Source organism: Hypanus sabinus, chromosome 14, assembly GCF_030144855.1.
Source record: "Hypanus sabinus isolate sHypSab1 chromosome 14, sHypSab1.hap1, whole genome shotgun sequence".
Lineage (NCBI taxonomy): Eukaryota > Metazoa > Chordata > Chondrichthyes > Myliobatiformes > Dasyatidae > Hypanus > Hypanus sabinus.
The window spans coordinates 43902170-43920707 of NC_082719.1; the positions used below are offsets into that span (position 1 = coordinate 43902170).

Genomic DNA, 18538 nt, shown 5'->3' on the forward strand with positions numbered 1-18538 from the left:
TTATTTATCCTTGATCATGAACCTAGTAAGGACCACCCAGCCATTGTCTCCCACACCATCACCAACCTTATCAGCTCTGGCGATCTCCCATCCACTGCCACCACCTCATAGTTTCCACACCCCACACTTCCCGTTTCTACCTCCTACCCAAGATCCACAAACCTGCCTGTCCAGGTAGACCCATTATCTCAGCTTGCTCCTGCCCCACCAAACTCACTTCTGCACACCTCAGCGGTGTTTTATCCCCTCCCCCCCCCCCCCCCCCCGTTCAGTCCCTTCCCACCTATGTTCATGACACTTCGCACGCTTTGAATTTTTTCAATGATTTTAAGTTCCCTGGCCCCCACCGCCTTATTTTCAGCATGGATGTTCTGTCCCTATATACCTCCATCCCCTACCAGGAGGGTCTCAAAGCTCGCCGCTTCTTTTTGGATTCCAGACCTAACCAATTCCCCTCTACCACCACTCTCCTCCATCTAGCGGAATTAGTCCTTACTCTTAATAATTTCTCCTTTGGTTCCTCCCACTTCCTCCAAACCAAAGATGTAGCCATGGACATCTGTATGGATCCCAGCTATGCCTGCCTTTTTTTTTGGCTTTGTGGAACAGTCCATGTTCCAAGCCTATACTGGTATCCATCCGCCACTTCTCCTTCGCTACATTGATGACTGCATTGGCACTGCTTCCTGCATGCATGCTGAGCTCATTGACTTCATTAACTTTCTTTCTTTCTTTATCAATCTTTTTATTAATTAAAAAAAGAGTACACATATATAAACAAGAGGAGAATTATCTCAAATATCTATATCAATAACAATTCATATAAAAGGTAAAAGATCAAGATGATTCATAGTATTAATCTAATAGTATGTAATAAAGAATAAGGTAATCGATTCTCCTCTTATCATTCCATGAAAAGAAGAAAAAAGATAAAGAAACTTTAACAATTTTTATATACATAAAAAAAACCCACTAAACAAAAAAAGAGAACTGGGCAGCTCAAACAGAGTGAAAGCAAGAAAAAAGAAAAACTTACTGCTCAAATCCAACATTTCGAGGAGGTAACTGGAAGAGCCATAAATCAAAGCATCTGAAAATATTGAATAAAAGGTCACCAAGTTTCCTCAAATTTAAAGGATGTATCAAATGTCCAACTTCTTATTTTCTCTAAACTTAAACAGGACATAATGGAAGTAAGCCAATAAAGAACAGTGATTAGAGTCCCTCCATTTAAACAAAATGGCTCTCTTAGCCAATAAAGTTGTAAAAGCTATCATCCGTTGAGCAATTAACTTTACCACCAACTTTCACCCTGCCCTCAAATTTACCTGGTCCATTTCCGAAACCTCCCTCCCCTTTCTTGATCTTTTTCTCTCTATCTCTGGAGACAGCCTATCTACTGATATCTACTATAAGCCTACAGACTCTCACAGCTACCTGGACTATTCCTCTTCCCACTGTCTCTTGCAAAAATGCCATCCCCTTCTTCCTATTCCTCCGTCTCCGCCGCATCTGCTCTCAGGTTGAGGCTTTTCATTCTAGGATGAAGGAAATGGCTTCCTTTTTCAAAGAAAGGGGCTTCCTTCCTCCAATGATCAACTCTGCTCTCAAAAGCATCTCCAATTTCACGCACATCTGCTCTCATCCCATTCTCCTGCCACCCCACTAGGGATAGGGTTTCCCTTGTCCTCACCTACCACCCCACCAGCTTCCGGGTCCAACATATAATTCTCCGTAACTTCTGCCACCTCCAATGGGATCCCACTACTAAGCACATCTTTCCCTCCCTCCCTCTTCCTGCTTTCTGCAGGGATTGCTCCCTACGCGACTCCCTTGTCCATTTGTCCTCCCCATCCCTTCCTGCCGATCTCCCTCCTGGCACTTATCCTTGTAAGCAGAACATCTGCTACACCTGCCCTTACACTTCCTCCCTCACCACCATTCAAGGCCTCAGCCAGTCCTTCCAGGTGAAGCGACACTTCACCTGTGAGTCGGCTGTGAATCTGGTGCTCCCGGGGCGGCATTCTGTATATTGGTGAGACCCAACACAGACTGGGAGACCATTTCACTGAACACCTACGTTCTGCCCACCAGAAAAACAGGATCTCCCAGTGCCCACACATTTTAATTCCATGTCTCATTCCCATTCTGATATGTCTATCCATGGCCTCCTCTACTGTCAAGATAAAGTCACACTCAGGTTGGAGGAAGAACACCTTATATTCCATCTAGGTAGCCTCCAAGCTGATGGCATGAGCATTGATTTATCTAACTTCTGTTAATGCCCCCTCCCTTCTTACCCCATCCCTTATTTATCCACCCCCTCTTTTTTTCTTTTCTTTCTCTGTCCCTCTCACAATCACTCCTTACGTGCTCTCCATCTCCCTCTGGTGCTTCCCTCCCCCTTTCTTTCTCCTTATGCCTCCCATCCCATGATATTCTCCCTTCTCCAGCTCTGTATCCCTTTTGCCAATCAACTTTCCGGCTCTTAGCTTCATCCCTCCCCCTTCTGACTTTTCCTATCATTATGATCTCCCCCTCCCCCAACCACTTTCAAATCTCATACTGTCTCTTCTTTCAGTTAGGCATGACGAAGGGTCTCGGCCCAAAACGTCGACTGTACTTCTTTCTATAGATGCTGCCTGGCGTGCTGCATTCCACCGGCATTTTGTGTGTGTTACCCTCTATTTTTCTAAGCTCCATGTACCTATCCAAAAGTCTCTTAAAAGACCCTATCGAATCCGCTTCCACCACCATTGCCAGCAGCCCATTCCACGCACCCATCACTCTCTGAGTAAAAAACTTACCCCCTGGCATCTCCTCTGTACCTACTCCCCAGCTCCTTAAACCTGTGTCCTCTTGTGGCAATCATTTCAGCCCTGGTAAAAAGCCTCTGACTATCCACATGATCAATGTCTCTCATCATTTTATACACCTCTATCCTCCGTCACTCCAGGGAGAAAAGGCCAAGTTCACTCAACCTATTCTCATAAGGCATGCTTCCTAATCCAGGCAACATCCTTGTAAATCTCCTCTGCACCCTTTCTATGGCTTCCACATCCTTCCTGTAATGAGGCGACCAGAACTGAGCACAGTGTTCCAAGAGGGGTCTGGCCAAGGTCCTATATAGCTGTAACATTACCTCTTGGCTCCTAAATTCAATTCCACGATTGATGAAGGCCAATACACCATATACCTTCTTAACCACAGAATCAACCTGCGCAGCTGCTTTAGGCGTCCTATGGACTTGGACCCCAAGATCTCTCTGATCCTCCATACTGCCAAGAGTCTTACCATTAATACTATATTCTGCCATCATATTTGACCTAGCAAAATGAACCACTTCACACTTATCTGGGTTGAACTCCATCTGCCACTTCTCAGCCCAGTTTTGCATCCTATCAATGTCCCGCTGTAACCTCTGACAGCCCTCCACACTATCCACAACACCTCCAACCTTTGTGTCATCAGCAAACTTACTAACCCATCCCTCCAGTTCTTCACCCAGGTCATTTATAAGAGTCACGAAGAGTAAGGGTCCCAGAACATATCCTTGAGGCACAACACTGATCACCAGCCTCCATGCAGAATATGACCTGTCTACAACCACTTTTGCTTTCTGTGGACAAGCCAGTTCTGGATCCGCAAAGCAATGTTCCCTTGGATCCCATGCCTCCTTACTTTCTCAGTAAGCCTTGCATGGTGTACCTTATCAAATGCCTTGCTGAAATCCATATACAGTACATCTACTGCTCTTCCTTCATCAATGTGTTTAGTTACATCCTCAAAAAATTCAATCAGACTCGTAAGGCACAACTTGCCCTTGACAAAGCCATGCTGACTATTCCTAATCATATTATACCTCTCTAAATGTTCATATATCCTGCCTCTCAGGATCTTCTCCATCAACTTACCAACCACTGAAGTCAGACTCACTGGTCTCTAATTTCCTGGGCTATCTCTATTCCTTTCTTGAATAAAGAAGCAATATCTGCAACCCTCCAATATATCAGAATTTGGAAGTTACAGTGAAAGATCATCTAACTCTAAAGTTAATTTAGTTTTTCTCTTGGAAGAATTGAGTGAAAGAATGGATTTACTCCAATAGAGATGTCAGTGGGTTAATGGTGATGCTGGTAGAGCATTGAGAGCATCATCATAGTGTGATGGGGGTAGAGTAAGCACTGCTTATATGGACAAAGTGTCAAAAAGAGGAAGCAGGAAATCAGATAGCATCTTTGGAAAAGAAACAGTTAACACTTTTGGGTCAGAAAGAGTATCCTAGGTTACATGAATTTTGGGTGGCAGTGCAATTTGTTTTGGCAAATGATGGAAGTTCTGGTTGAACAATGAAGGGATCTTTTGTTTGGTGGGTAGATTGAAAACCAGGAAGGTTGGGTTGAGCAAATGATTGTGGGGATATTTACACTGGTAGACATTAGGATGGTTCAAATGACATGGGAATTTGAACTGTAAAAGGAATGGTTTGGGTAATTAATAGAGGAAATCTGAAAGATGATTGGTATTTGAGTCATGCAGCTGCTTGAGAGATTTGTACAACTAATGAAAATTTTTTGAAAAAATGATGAGAAAGATTTGTTTGAGAATGAGAGGTTCAAGAAAATGATTGGGTTGAGTCAGCCAGATTCACTGCCAAATCCCATGAAGATAGGTTATCTGTCCAGAAGATGAGGTGCTTTTCTTCAAGCTTACGTTGGGCATTATTGGAGCAACAATGAAGGCTGAGGGCTGACAGGGCAGTGAAACAAAAATAAAGGTCTGAGTTGCCCTTGCATACTGACCAGATCTCTCTTGTAAAGCAGAGTTCTGGAAGAAGTGCAAGTGAATTGCTGCTTTCCTGTTTGGTGCCTGACAGGAAAGAAATAAAAGGTGAGGTGTATCATCTGTGATGACATGGGAAAGTGCTGTGAGAAAATTGCTTAACGAAATGAACACTGAAGATGCTTCATCTGCTGACTGCTAACATTATTTTGTGTTTTCAAGTTTTGTACAGCATTTGGAATAACCACACGTGCTAGTGCTTCACATTCTCTCTGTGCTTCACATGAACAGATGAGCCAGCAACAGATGTGCATTCCATTCTTTAAAAAATGACTTCCTTAATCTAAACTGTATTTTCATGTACACTTTCTTTCTCAGGAAAACATACAAAACGCATCACTTGTGGTTGCTGGAGTTCCCAGAATCTGCTTGCATTAGGTGGTGAAGACAAAGCAATAACTGTTAGCAATCAGGATGGCGATACCATTAGGCAGGTAAAAGAACTTACTATAGTTTTGTTTTGCCAATTAGCATTCAGACTTTTTGTGAACATTTATGACTGATTTGAAATATATTAATTTTGAAATTAAAATAGCTCCAAGCCTGCAAAATGTTAGAATGAAATTTATCTGGCAAGGCTTACAAGATTATAATTGCAGAACATAGATTGTATAAATGACTGATATTTAATGTTCTGAACAAATTCTGAACTTTTAGAAAATCCAAGTTAGACATAATTGAATTATTTTAATGAAAATTCAGGAGTTAGTCTACTTTAATATTTTCCATTTACTGAACTCTTAAAGTTGCTGATGACTACCTCTGTAACTATGAAGTATTCCTTTGGCAAATAATCCTCAAAGTTGCTAACCAAATTAAGAAACTTGTATACTCCTACCCCCGAACTTTATTACACAAAGCAAAACCCTCTTCAGTAAAGTGCATTATTAAAATGTGTGAAACCTTACAACTCAGTAGGGACTACTTTTTATATTGGTCATTTTGAACATAATTACAACATAATGAATCCTTTTTACCCAGGCAACTTCAAGTGAAAACTACCAAAGTTCACTGAGTGTTGTGTGCGGTCCTAACCTGAAACCTTGCCGTTTCCATCTTCTATCTTAACGTATTTGAAGATTGACCTATTACTTTCTGTGGATTTTTCCATACTTAGTCCCATTTCTCTGTGTGTGTGTTTTTTTTTCATTTTGGCTCTAGGTATATTCCATTGTGCTCACCCTCCATCAATTTTGTTTTAACAGACCGTAGTGAGAGCAGAGCCAAGTGACATTCAATTCTCTGTGATGAAGACTGATGAACGGGCATCAATGGGAGAAAGCACGGTGTGTTCCAAGGAAAATCTGATGTTATCTTATTAAATGGATTGAGCACCTAAGAAAGTTGTGCTTTTGGAAGGTGCATTGAGACGGCTCAGAGTTATTTTACTTAGAGGGGCCCTTGCATATGTAATGAGATTGGGATTCTGAACTCCAGTGTGCTATAATATGAGTTTCTTCCCAAGTGCCTGACATAGGATTGTCAACATTAGATTCTGCATTATTTGCAGAAGGCTGTCATTATCTGAACCATGAAGCCCCAAGAGGATCAGGATAACATCTGGATTGTTCATCGAGGAATGTAATGCTTTACCCAAAGACAAACACACTCTTCAAATAAACACACTATGATTCTATATCTACTTTGTGATTTTAAGTTTTTCTTACTACTCTGATATCAATTACCATCCAGAAAACTGTTCATTTGATGCTATTTTTATCAAAAACTTCCATTTATGGTCTCTTCATGCCAATATGCAGCAGCAAAAGCCCTGTTTCTGGACCCTTGCCACTATAATTGGAGGAATTGCAAAATTATCTTCCACTCAATACTTGCCTTATTTTCCTCCAAATACACCACTGCAGTGTGTAGTTTAGGTCTCAGAAATACACAGGTAGGCAGGGGTCAGTGTATTTGTATACAGTTAATTTTGTTCCAGGTCTGAAGTATTAATCTTCACCTACCACTTTCCTCATCAAAGCAGTACATTAGTGGATTTAATTTGTCATCTTTCTGGTCTTCTATCAGGTCAGTGTCGTTGTGGGGAAGAAAACACTATTCCTGTTTAATTTAGGCGATCCTGATAACCCTGTTGAATTAGCATTCCAGCAACGTTATGGCAACATTATATCTTACAGATGGTGAGTTTATGTAAATCTGATGGATAGGATTACAATTAAATGAATAGAATGAGACAATGCTTAATTAATAACTTCTGCATTGCTACCGAATTGGTGGTTCAGTTTACAGATTATAGATTTCTTATTTGTGCCTGGTCAACCTTCTTGTGGACATAAAGCTTACTAGTGAACTTAACAGTCTGTGCTTTTCTTGTTAGTCCGGTTATTTTAGGCAGTTATTTTCTGCTTCATGCTGGCAATAAATATACCATGCCTTTTTCAAAATTAATCGTAAAATTACAGTGAATTTCCCTTTTCTCTCAAACTTGTTCAATTGCATTAATTTAAAAATAGCAACACAAAGTAGAATAAGTTCATAATATCATGCATTTGAACTGCAAAACATTGAAATATTTTCAGTTTATACTTTTAATACTTTTATTTATTTAAAATAGCTTTCTTTTTGCAATACTGCAATTACCTTGTGTTTCAGGTTTGGAGATGGGTACATCATGATTGGCTTTTCTCAAGGTTACTTCGTAGTAATTTCAACGCACATTCGTGAGATTGGCCAAGAACTATTCCAAGCCCATAATCATAAAGACAGTTTGACAAGTATTGCCATCTCTCAATCCCTGAACAAAGCTGCTTCCTGTGGAGACAACTGGTATGTTAAGTTACTATTTCAATATACTTGCAGCAGATATGTCACCCCATGGCTACATGGTATACATATGATAATGTTAGTAAAGCTTTATCACTGAAGAAACCAAGGTATATAAATACCTTGATGCAATTGAAATATACAGTTTTGAAATACATAAAATAGAAATAAATTAATTCCAGTTATTGATACAGTTGTAGTTAAATCTCAAGTATTTGGATCTAGTCAAGTAGGTTATAATTATAGGCCTGCCACTTAAAAAATCATTAGAACTGAAGGCCTTAAAACTAGCGCAAGATTCTTTTTTTGCATATTATACAATTGCAGAGCATACAAAAGTAAATCAGATCAGGACAGCTGACAAATTGGAAGTTGTGTAAGAGAAAAGTAAAGCTGCCAGCAATCAGTACTAGGAGGTTATATGGTTACCGGTCAAGTAGAGGTTGACCGGATATGGTTACTTGGATGAGGTTCAGTCACCAATCCTTGACAGGGTGGGTTACTGAGTTAGCAGGGGTTCATCGAGTTTAGTATTGATTGCCAGGTCAAATGGAGGTTAATGGTGACAATTAGTGACAAGGTCAGGAGACTAGGGCTAAGAGGTTGATAGCTGGAGGGAGTACTGCAAGATGAGAACAAGGTGTGGGTATTGTAATAGGAACAAGATTGATAAATAAATAAATAGATAGATAAATAAATAGAAGTACCTGAGCTGAGTTTCCAGCACAAAGCTAAGGAAGTGCCACTGTAAGGACTGCTGTCAAGATAAGCAACGTCATTAGCATGTTGAGCTGAAACTACTCAATAGCAGGTGTGTTTCTGGGTGATATCATTGCATATCACTGAAAATTTGTCATCTGGTGTGGTGTAATTTGGCATGAAAGTCACTGTGATTGTCTTCCACTCCAGAAAAGTTTTATATGCATAGTGCTGAAAAGAGCAGTGGTACTTGATTTAATTTCTATGCTATCATTTGCAATGTTTTTCAATATTTCCCTAGCCTTTGCTTATTGTTAGTCTAAAAGTGTATTGTATCCAAATACCTAGGGATTTTACTTTTAAAGAAATTTTGATATTTATGGTGTGCCAATCTTCACACAATATAATATTCCTCAATGGAACATACAGTCATAGAGCAATACAACATAGCTACAGGCCCTTCGGCCCATTGTGTCCATGCTGATCATGGTGCCCACCCAGTTCGACCAATTTCCTACGCTCAGCCCATATCTCTCCAACCCTGCTCCTCCATGTGCCTATCCAAGTGTTTTTTTAAATTATATTGTACCTGTCTCAGTGAATATTTGTTTATTTGCATAGTATGAAACATTTTAATCATAGAAATGCAATGTAGTACAGGATTTTCATCAGTCTCAAATAAATTTATTACCATAACTGTTCAAATTCAATGTGTTTTGTCTCTGTATGTCACTAAGTTGAGGTATAAAAGTTATGGGTCAATTACAAACATTTCTCTCACTGTGAATAAAGTAACATTTTTTTGTAATTAGCTCAGGGATATCCCCCAGAGGCATTTAACAAATTAGAAAAAAATTCCATTGTAGGGCATTACTAAAGATTACATCTGGAAGAATGGTTGACAGATCAGAATTTAGTAGTGGAATTGGCCTAAAACCTAATACAATACAGATCTTAAAGGAAACAAAGGAGATACTTCTGCAATACTTCACTTCCAGAAGTACATCTGCTACCTCATTGATGAGTCCCTTGCTGTTTATAGAAGGTCTTAAATTTTTAAGAGTGTTTTTTTCTGACATTCTCAGATGCAGCAATAATCATCTTGCAAGCTTCCCAGAGCAGTCCTGTACCTTAAGCTGACTGCTTCCATAATTGTCTGGCATTAGGAAGCCAGAAAATGTAAATTTTCTTTGTCCTAATACAAATCCCTAGGGTCTGGCTAATGAAAAATAACATCACACTACTGAGGATTACAACTCTCAATGGTGGATATCTGCATGTTATCCAAATAAAAAAGTGCTTGCAATTTAAAATAGAGTATTGCAATTCAAAATAGAAGTAGATTATAAATTCAGAATAAGGTTTATTATTATTTTGTTATATGCCATGAAATTTGTTTTGTAGCAGTAGTACAGTGCAAAGACAAAAATTGTTATAAATTACTAAGTAAGTTAATAGTACAAGAAAGAAGGAATGACATGGTACCATTCATGGGTTCATGGCACTTAACCAGAAATTACTATCTTATGTCTTGTGATATTTCCACTGTTTTGGAGTAGCTAAAACTAAGTCTTTGGAAATTTTTATTCTGAGACCTCAATCTATGTTTCTTCCGGAATTAATTTGGATTTCCTGTGTGATTAAAAATCCAATGGATTGTATCTAAAGGGAAAGAATATATTCTGTATACATCTCTTACAGTCATTGAGAGGTTAGGTTCCTAAAGAATCTATGTTTTGGAAAAATTCATGATACAGTAAATGGTATAGTAAATATTCACCTTTCATGGGTATACTAGTTGTCATGGGTGGAAAAAAAATCAGAAGCTAGTAGATCTCGTTATAGATGATGCAGCAAATCAAAAGCAGGCTGCACTTGATTTGACAAGCTGAAATTTACAAGTTATACCTCAATGGCATTGTTGCCAAATGGAAGAGCACAAGTGATTAAAGTTTTCTTCCATTTTGAATATATAGTAGTATGTTCATTTCTCAGACTTCCTCCCTCTAATCCCATCAGAAAAATTAATAAATGGCACTAGCTGTCACAGACCTGTGTTGGAAAGATACTATCCAAATGTGTTCCCTTACACTTCAGTGTAGCAAATAAAACCATTGCTAAGTGACAAATTACATTAAATAAACCCTTTGTCATTAGCAAAGGTTCTTCAAATTCATGTTCAAGAATTGGGCAGGGGGTTTGCTTACAGTTAACACTGAAATTGGAGAAATGTTCATGATATATAATGGGCTCCCTATTCCCCAATACTTCTCTGGACTTTGGTGAAAGAATCTTTTGGTTATTGCATTCATCATGTCAGGCTTGGTGGCTGCTGTGATAATTTAAGGAAACACAAAAAATAGGTGAGTCTTTAATATAATTAGTTCTAATGCTTCTATTAACACAAAGATTTGTATCATAACCATGAAGAAAAGTTGCTAATTTGGTGGAGTGTTTCTACTGAGGAATACTGTTTCTTTAGTACATGTCTCTTCTGATAAAGTAATCCTCATATATTTTCTTGCCAGCATTAAGATCCATGATCTGTCAGAAATGAAAGAGATGTATGCTATTGTAAACCTGGATGATGAAACCAAAGGTAAAACTGGAAAAAAATGTTTGATAAACTTTTGCACAATAATATTATCAGTGATGACTTCATTTTGGGATACTTTGGGGCATCTTGAGATTCTGAGAGTTAATATATAAATGCAAGTTTTTTAAAAATCTTTGCATGAGAAAAATCTCTAAAATTCATTGTCTGCAAATCATACCCATGTCATGCTGTTGTTAAACCGGACTAGAAATGTTCTTCTAATTTGGATCACCAGGATGAATGGCAAAGGTTAGCAGATAGGTATAGGTGTGGTTGATGGGCAGGAAGCAGTAGGAATACCAGTAATAAAAAGCCCAATAGAAGAGGAGCCAGGAAAAGATATCAACTTATGTGGCTTGCAGCTGATGTGTATGCACTTGCAGCTTCTGATGATTCTGTAACTTGTCATTGGTAGAATTTGTAAGCTATTAAAGTATGTAATTTTGAATATCATAAACTTCAATTCTAGAGTTGGGACTATTTACAGAATAGATCAAGCCTATAAAATAAATTTTAAATTAATAATCTGATAGGGAGAAGAATCAAGTACGGGGCAGTTGGAGCATTTTAGAGATATATTAGATTGTCAGATCTGCTGAATCATGGTGATTTAACAAAAGATACACAAATACAGCTTTGAACGCTTATTGAATATGTGATTTAATAGCTTATAAATGCAATAATGTTACATAGTTTGGCATAACAAAAAAGTAACACAAAAAATGGATAGGGGGCATATGTACTGAAATGGGGAGCTAATTTAATGGTTATATTTACATTCTGAAAATAATGTAAATGAAGGGAGTATGTGCATTTATGAAGTTATTTTGAACTTTAGTTTTTAGATCGATACATTAGGAACATGATTATTTACTCTTTGCAAACCTATCAGTGTAATCAAAGTTATGACAGTTGATGCTGATCATTTACATTCAGCAATTAAAATCAGTGAATCTGCATTTATCAATTATATTTATCACTGAGATTAATTAACTTAATTAAGTTGCAAACAATATAATGTATCCTATGTTAACATCAAACTTCCAGGTCTGGATCAGCTATCTTGGACAGATGATGGACAGTTGCTTGCTGTATCTACACAGCGTGGAACACTACATGTTTTCCTCACAAAACTTCCAGTTATTGGAGATACTTGTGGTACCCGCATTGCGTTCTTGACATCTCTGCTGGAGGTCACAGTGGTCAATCATGTAGAGGGAGTACGTGCAGTTATAATTATTTTGAACTTTAGTTTTTTAGATCAATAAAAAAATTATTAAGCTAATTATTTACTGTCCTTTTTGCAAATCTCTCAGTTGTAACTACGTTACAATAGGCAATGCTAATCATTTCTTACACTCTAATCAATAACTTTATTTAAAATTTGACCTAAATGAATTTAGCTGAAAAAAAATTCAGGGTCTCATATGTGATTTTTAATATTGATTGTTACAACTTTGGTAAGTGTTTTAGATCAAACTACTAAGTGCATCAATATGCTTAAGATTATTAAAAACTGGAATAACTACTTTCCTGGCCTGGATCATGTTAATGGCATTTGGTGTTTCCATGTGGGAATGCTACCTGCAGTGTAGATGTTATCGCTTTCTGTGCTTACAGTATGGACACATGAACTGCATCCAAACTTGTGCCCTGCCCTAAAATTACTACTGAATGTTCTGTAATGTGTGTATGCTTTGCACTTAGCCATTACCTTTATGCCAGTAGTAAGTATTTGAACGTGTTCACTAACATTCACTGAAAAGGTAAAGGCTTCTTTTAATTAAAATTAAGGTTATTAATTTTTTATAAGTTAATTAATGTAAGTAAATTACATAATTATGGTTGTGTCACTATATTTTAATGCTGTTTCTAAATACCTTTGAACATCAGAAACCTTTAGAAATAGTGGGAATGGTCTTCTAACAATATGAAACATCAGGCAGATTGAGGGTTCATGGTACTGCCTTTCATCTAGACTTGCTACTCTTAGAATACTCTAGCCCATTTAATAACCACAGCAACAAAGTAGCAGTATGTTGGAGTTGCATGGCCTCTAAAGGCAAGTGTAAGCTTAGGTATTCTGCAAAAGATGCGTAAGAGCTGTAGACCGAATCCCTCATAATCTGGCTCAATATTTTTGAGCAACTTAATCTCACTGAGCAAGAAACTAATATAATAAGAATAAACACCAAATGGTGTCTTAGTACCTGAAAAGAAAAACTAAGGCAGATTTCAGACTTGACTCTTATCAGTACTGTCTCATAAAATGTACAATAAAATAGGAGCTTGTATATTTAGTAGAATCACAAGAAAAGTACCTTAATGCTGTCAATGATTATCACATAAATGTCATTAAAATGCTGAATTTACCAAACTCTTAGGTGAGCATCTTATAATCAGTGAATGGTAACATGCTCCTGTCTTCTGAATCCAAGTTTGACCAATTTATTCGCATTGCTTAGGCTAGGTTCTTTGCTGAAAATGTCCCATAGCATTATTTTTCGTTGTTGTTTTCGATCATTTAGTCGAACCCTACTCTTCATGACCTCATGGATCATAGGGTCAATAGGGTTTTCATGGCGAGATATGGAAGTAGATTGCCAGGCCTTTCTTCCACACAGACACTGCTGCTGCCCAGGAGCATTATTTAGTTCATAGATAAAAAAGAGCACAGAATTTGGGTTATTGACCATAAACTGAATAAAGTTTCACTTAAATCCTACTGTTGAAGGAACCTTTATTATTTCCCATAGAGAATTATTTTTTTTAATGCTGGATGAAAAAAGCAATTGCTATTTTTAGTCTTTAGTAAAGGAATAAATTTGGATCTAATTTTGTTAAAGCATGCTTATTTTGATAAGCCTGTCAGACTTACACCCTGCATTCTGTATTAATTTTCCTCAGGAACCAGAAACCACAGTTTCTGTTGAAGTAGAGCCTAACTTTATCGCTGTAGGCCCATATCACGTGGCTGTTGGTATGAATAATCGTGCTTGGTTTTATGCCCTTGGAGAGAAACGTATGTTCATATGAATGTTTTGCATAAATATCAAAAGCTTATGAAAGATTGAAAATAATTGTTCTGAATGGATTTATAAAAGCTTTTATACTATTTAACTGTATTAAAAAGAATTATGCACATGACAGTATATAATGGCAACAATGAAATTAATTTTAAATTTGCATGTTATGGCTTTGAAAATAAATGTTCAAGGCCATTTTTTAAATTTTGCCCTAATTTTCTGTCAGCCCCATATGCTGATAACAGTTATCCATATCCAAATAGCATGTTCATTGAACTGTCTCAAATAAGCTTAGTTGGTAGAGTTTGAGAACTTCAGAGGTAAACTGAAACATCTCATGAACTCATATTATACTAGGCCAGTGTAGTAAAGCACAGATTTACTGAATCCCCCAGCATTTAGACTTTGGAATCTGTTCACTAAACAACAGGCCCATTCATTTAATGAAGAAATATCCCACAAGACCCATTTTTTGATATGTCCGACACTGGCCTTCTTGTCCTGTTAACCCTCCTTCATGCCATGCATCCCTCATTATCTGGATCTCTGATCCTTACCCCCTCACAACTATAATTAGCTCAGGATACCCCACCTCTATCATGTGTAGACTCTAGTGCCTTCTCAACAATGAATGCAGAGTTCCAGTGCTCCCTGTCCCAACCTCTGGAAATAACATAAGCCAATAAACCTGTGACTACTTGATTACTCTCCTCTCGCCTTACAGATTCAGCCTCAGAACATGACACTGAGTGGCGTATTTCCAAACTTGAATGAATATAATGCCTGATCAGGTTCATATATGAATTAAAAGCAGGATTAGATCACACCTCAAACCCGCCCCCCCCCCACACACACACACGCACACACACACACACACACACACACACACACACACACACACACACACACACACACACACACACACACACACACACACACACAGTTGCTCCACCAGTTAATAAGAATATGGTTGATTTCACTCCATATCCATATCCACGCCAAATTCTTCTACTCTATATTCCTATCTACCCTGGTAAGTGTTCGCACCGTGTTTATCAAGTGTCTATTTTCAACTTAAGTATATTCAGACACTGCCTTTGTGACATTTTTGGAGGAAGAGAGTTACAAACTCTCTGGAAGGTTTTCTAAGTATTGCCTCATTTCAGCATTAAATGAATTACCATTATTTTTAAACTGAAACCTCTTAGATTTAGATTTTCTCAGAAAAGCCCATGGTAGCGTAGCAGTTGGTGTGACTCTATTACAGCTCAAGCTGTCGTAGTTCAAAATTCGATTCCAGTGCCATCTGTAAGGAGTGTCTACGTTCCCCACCCCACCCCCATGGGTTCTCCCCAGGTGCTCTGGTTTCCTCCCACAGTCCAAGGATGTACTGGGTAGGTTAACTGGTCATTGTAAATTGTCCCACAATTAGGGTAGGGTTCAATCGGTGTTGTCGAGGCTGCTGAAGGTGGTGCAGGTTGAAGTGCCAGAAGGGCCTACTCTGCACTGTATCGCTAAATAAATTAACATAGAGAAAGCATCCTCTCCAATAATTGAAGGATTGTTCGAGGTCTTACATGCTGGAGCACTTGGAACACAATTGAAATCTGCAGTGGCAGCTAATATCTAATCATTAGCATCCAGCTGCTACTCCCCACCCACTGTAGCCCCTCTGTACTTGATGCCCTCAATCAGGAAGGTGCCAGGCTTCCATAGTTACATCACTTGCAGAAATTTCTAGCTGTCATTAATTCCTCCAGGTAGCTTCTTTCTTTAATTTTGCTCTATTACTGAATAAATTGAGAAGATTAGTTGTCAAGACATGTTCCCTTCAAATTGAGGCGTTATCCAAATTTGTGGAGTTTAGGGAATGATACAGAAAGTTATTTTTATCCCAATAAAATACTAATTGATTTTCTGCTGTTTTTGATTTCCTTAGGAGTGGAGAAGCTAAAGGACATGGAGTATTTGGGTACTGTAACTAATATGTGCTTAAATTCAGACTATGCAGCAGTGCTTTTTGAGGGAAGAGTTCAGCTACACATGGTAAATATTCATTGTGGATCAAACTGCATTTAACTTCCCAATTTACCATCTTTAATTCAGATTTGCCAGCTAGTATAAATAATTGTTTTATTAAATAAGAATGTTAAAGCACCTAAAGCAGTGGAATTCTTTCTCTCAAAGGAATCTTTTAGTCAGCCTTATTTCAGATATATGTAAAAGATATCTTTAATGTATAAAAGGTTCTAAATTGAGCTGCCAAGAATTTCTCTCCAATTGAGTTTATATGTGCTTTATATGATGTGTGTATCATATATCTTAAAAAGGTTTAATGTAGGATTGAGCAAACACAAAGAAATCTGCAGATGCTGGAAATTCAAGCAACACACACAAAATGCTGGTGGAACACAGCAGGCCAGGCAGCATCTACAGGGAGAAGCACTGTCAACGTTTCGGGCTGAGACCCTTTATCAGGACTAACTGAAAGGAACGATAGTAAGAGATTTGAAAGTAGGAGGGGGAGGGGAAAATGCAAAATGATAGAAGACCGGCGGGGGTGGGGTGAAACTGAGAGTCAGAAAGGCAAAAGGGATACAGAGCTGGTTCCCTTCTCCAGCTCTGTATCCCGTTTGCCTATCACCTTTCCTTCGTCAGGACTTTCCTTTCAGTTAGTCCTGAGGAAGGGTCTCGGCCGGAAATGTCGACAGTGCTTCTCCTTGTAGATGCTGCTTGGCCTGCTGTGTTCCACCAACATATTGTGTGTAATATAGGATTGAGTTCAACTTTGACAACTCTCAAAGACTCACAAGAGTACTACTGAAGAGTAATCAGCAAAAAATATGGAGCTTAGCAATCAAGGATAAAATCTGATTGGTACATAAGATTATCTGTAAATATGTAGAAGAATTGTTTCATAATGACATGTCCTGTCTTCTAGTTTTTGGTAATAAGCCATCTTGTTCTTATCAAATAGCATTTTAGTACATTACACAATGATGCATACCTTCGGGTCTTACATTATCATAATTTTTATTACCCATTACGGTTTGTTTGCTGTGTTCAGCAGAGTCTTTATAATCAATAAGAAACATTTTATTTTCATTTATTAAAAATACGAAGAGTTGTTCCTATTTACGTAAATATACATAAACAAAACATTGTTCTGATTAATCATGTAGGTGGAACTATTTTGAGTTACTGTCAATCAACTTCCAAGTAACTTTTTTTTTTCATTTTTATGTCGTCCATTTCCCCACTAAACAATATACTTTAACTAATATAATTTTTGTGGAAAAATTGCAAGACTTCTTACAACATGAAATTCAATTATTAGCCCATAGCATGTAAGCTCTGAGTATGTTTATTATTCAAGTACTTGTTAACAGTTTAGTAAGTTTAGTATTGTGTACATTTTGGGAATTATTTTCCAAAATTTCAGTAAGATTCAAATTGGTGAAGTATTCAGAACTTCATCCCCTGAAACTAATATTCCTATTTAGCTCTTATTTATGAGCTCAGTATTTCATTTTCTTTCTTGACTATTAAGAATAGCTATCTATATTGACACTTGTTACTGAATCAGAATACTAAGTTTCTGTATCATGTAAAGCTTAAATGATACTTAGGATAAAGCAATAGAATCATAGTTTTAAAAATAAGAACCCTATAAACTATTTACTTATATAAAATCATATGTAGAAATTGTAACTGGTACTGGAATTTGTTATATTCAGAGTTTTTATTCATCAATGAAAAATAGGCACTTTATGTTATATTCCACTTCCTTTATTCATTTTGATGCCCAACAATTACATTATTGCATTGGAAATTCAATTTTATTCCATTGTGTTCCAAACTGAGTAAAATAAATTGTATTTTAACAAAATACAATGCTCCAATAATGCATTCTTGTTTAGGTCAGAAGTGAAACTGGACTGCATATTGGTGGGCAAAATGCTGTTATTGCCAAATATTTCATTGGAAGGTTTCTTGAATTTGGAGGATAAAACACACCATGTAATTTATTCATCAAGGATTTTCACTTGTCAGCCCTCTAGTATAAATACAGAAACAATTCTGGGGCAGGCAGTATTGATCCTCCAACATTATCAATGTTAATGCCTAAGAAAGCTTTACATATAATGTCATAATTTTAGACTTAATTTCAAGATTTTTTATACACTTTCCCCATAATAGTACTTTAAAACTAACAGCAAAAGCTAATAATGTTATTTTTTTTCATTTGTAGATCAGTTCCAGCTTCGATTCTATGCTCCCAGTTATGCAGCAGGTATAATGCAGGTTATTCAGAAAGGGTGGCTTATTGAAATCAACTGATCAATAAGTATTGCTTTATTTTCAACGTGACATTTATCTGGTCTAGTTAAATCTGTGATAGCCCATAACCATGGAATAGTGATGTACAAATATTTAAATAATTTGTCTTTTTTTTTACTATTTTGAAGGTGGCATTAACAGATTGTTTTCTTTTAATTAAGTTTGCCTCTATGAGCAACTTGCAAATAAATAATAATTAGATGACCTAGCAATCAAAATCATTGATGTTAGTTAACAGTGCTGGAAGAAG

At 37.4% G+C, this 18538-nt stretch overlaps 1 protein-coding gene across 3 annotated transcripts in view; it reads left to right on the forward strand.

Moving 5' to 3' along the window:
• wdr19 (WD repeat domain 19) overlaps positions 1-18538 on the forward strand; it is a 113247-nt gene that overhangs the window by 26474 nt on the left and 68235 nt on the right. For 2 of the 3 annotated variants that reach the window (XR_009515645.1, XM_059989043.1), the window contains exons 6-14: positions 5161-5276; positions 6048-6128; positions 6871-6983; positions 7456-7629; positions 10854-10924; positions 11969-12141; positions 13829-13943; positions 15887-15993; positions 18200-18241. Coding sequence is in view for 2 of the 3 variants with exons in the window: in XM_059989043.1 (XP_059845026.1) it covers positions 5161-5276; positions 6048-6128; positions 6871-6983; positions 7456-7629; positions 10854-10924; positions 11969-12141; positions 13829-13943; positions 15887-15993; positions 18200-18241 (992 nt within the window). In the remaining variant the exon portion in view is untranslated. The remainder of the gene's footprint in view (positions 1-5160; positions 5277-6047; positions 6129-6870; positions 6984-7455; positions 7630-10853; positions 10925-11968; positions 12142-13828; positions 13944-15886; positions 15994-18199; positions 18242-18538) is intronic. The other variant, XM_059989044.1, reaches the window with a different exon arrangement.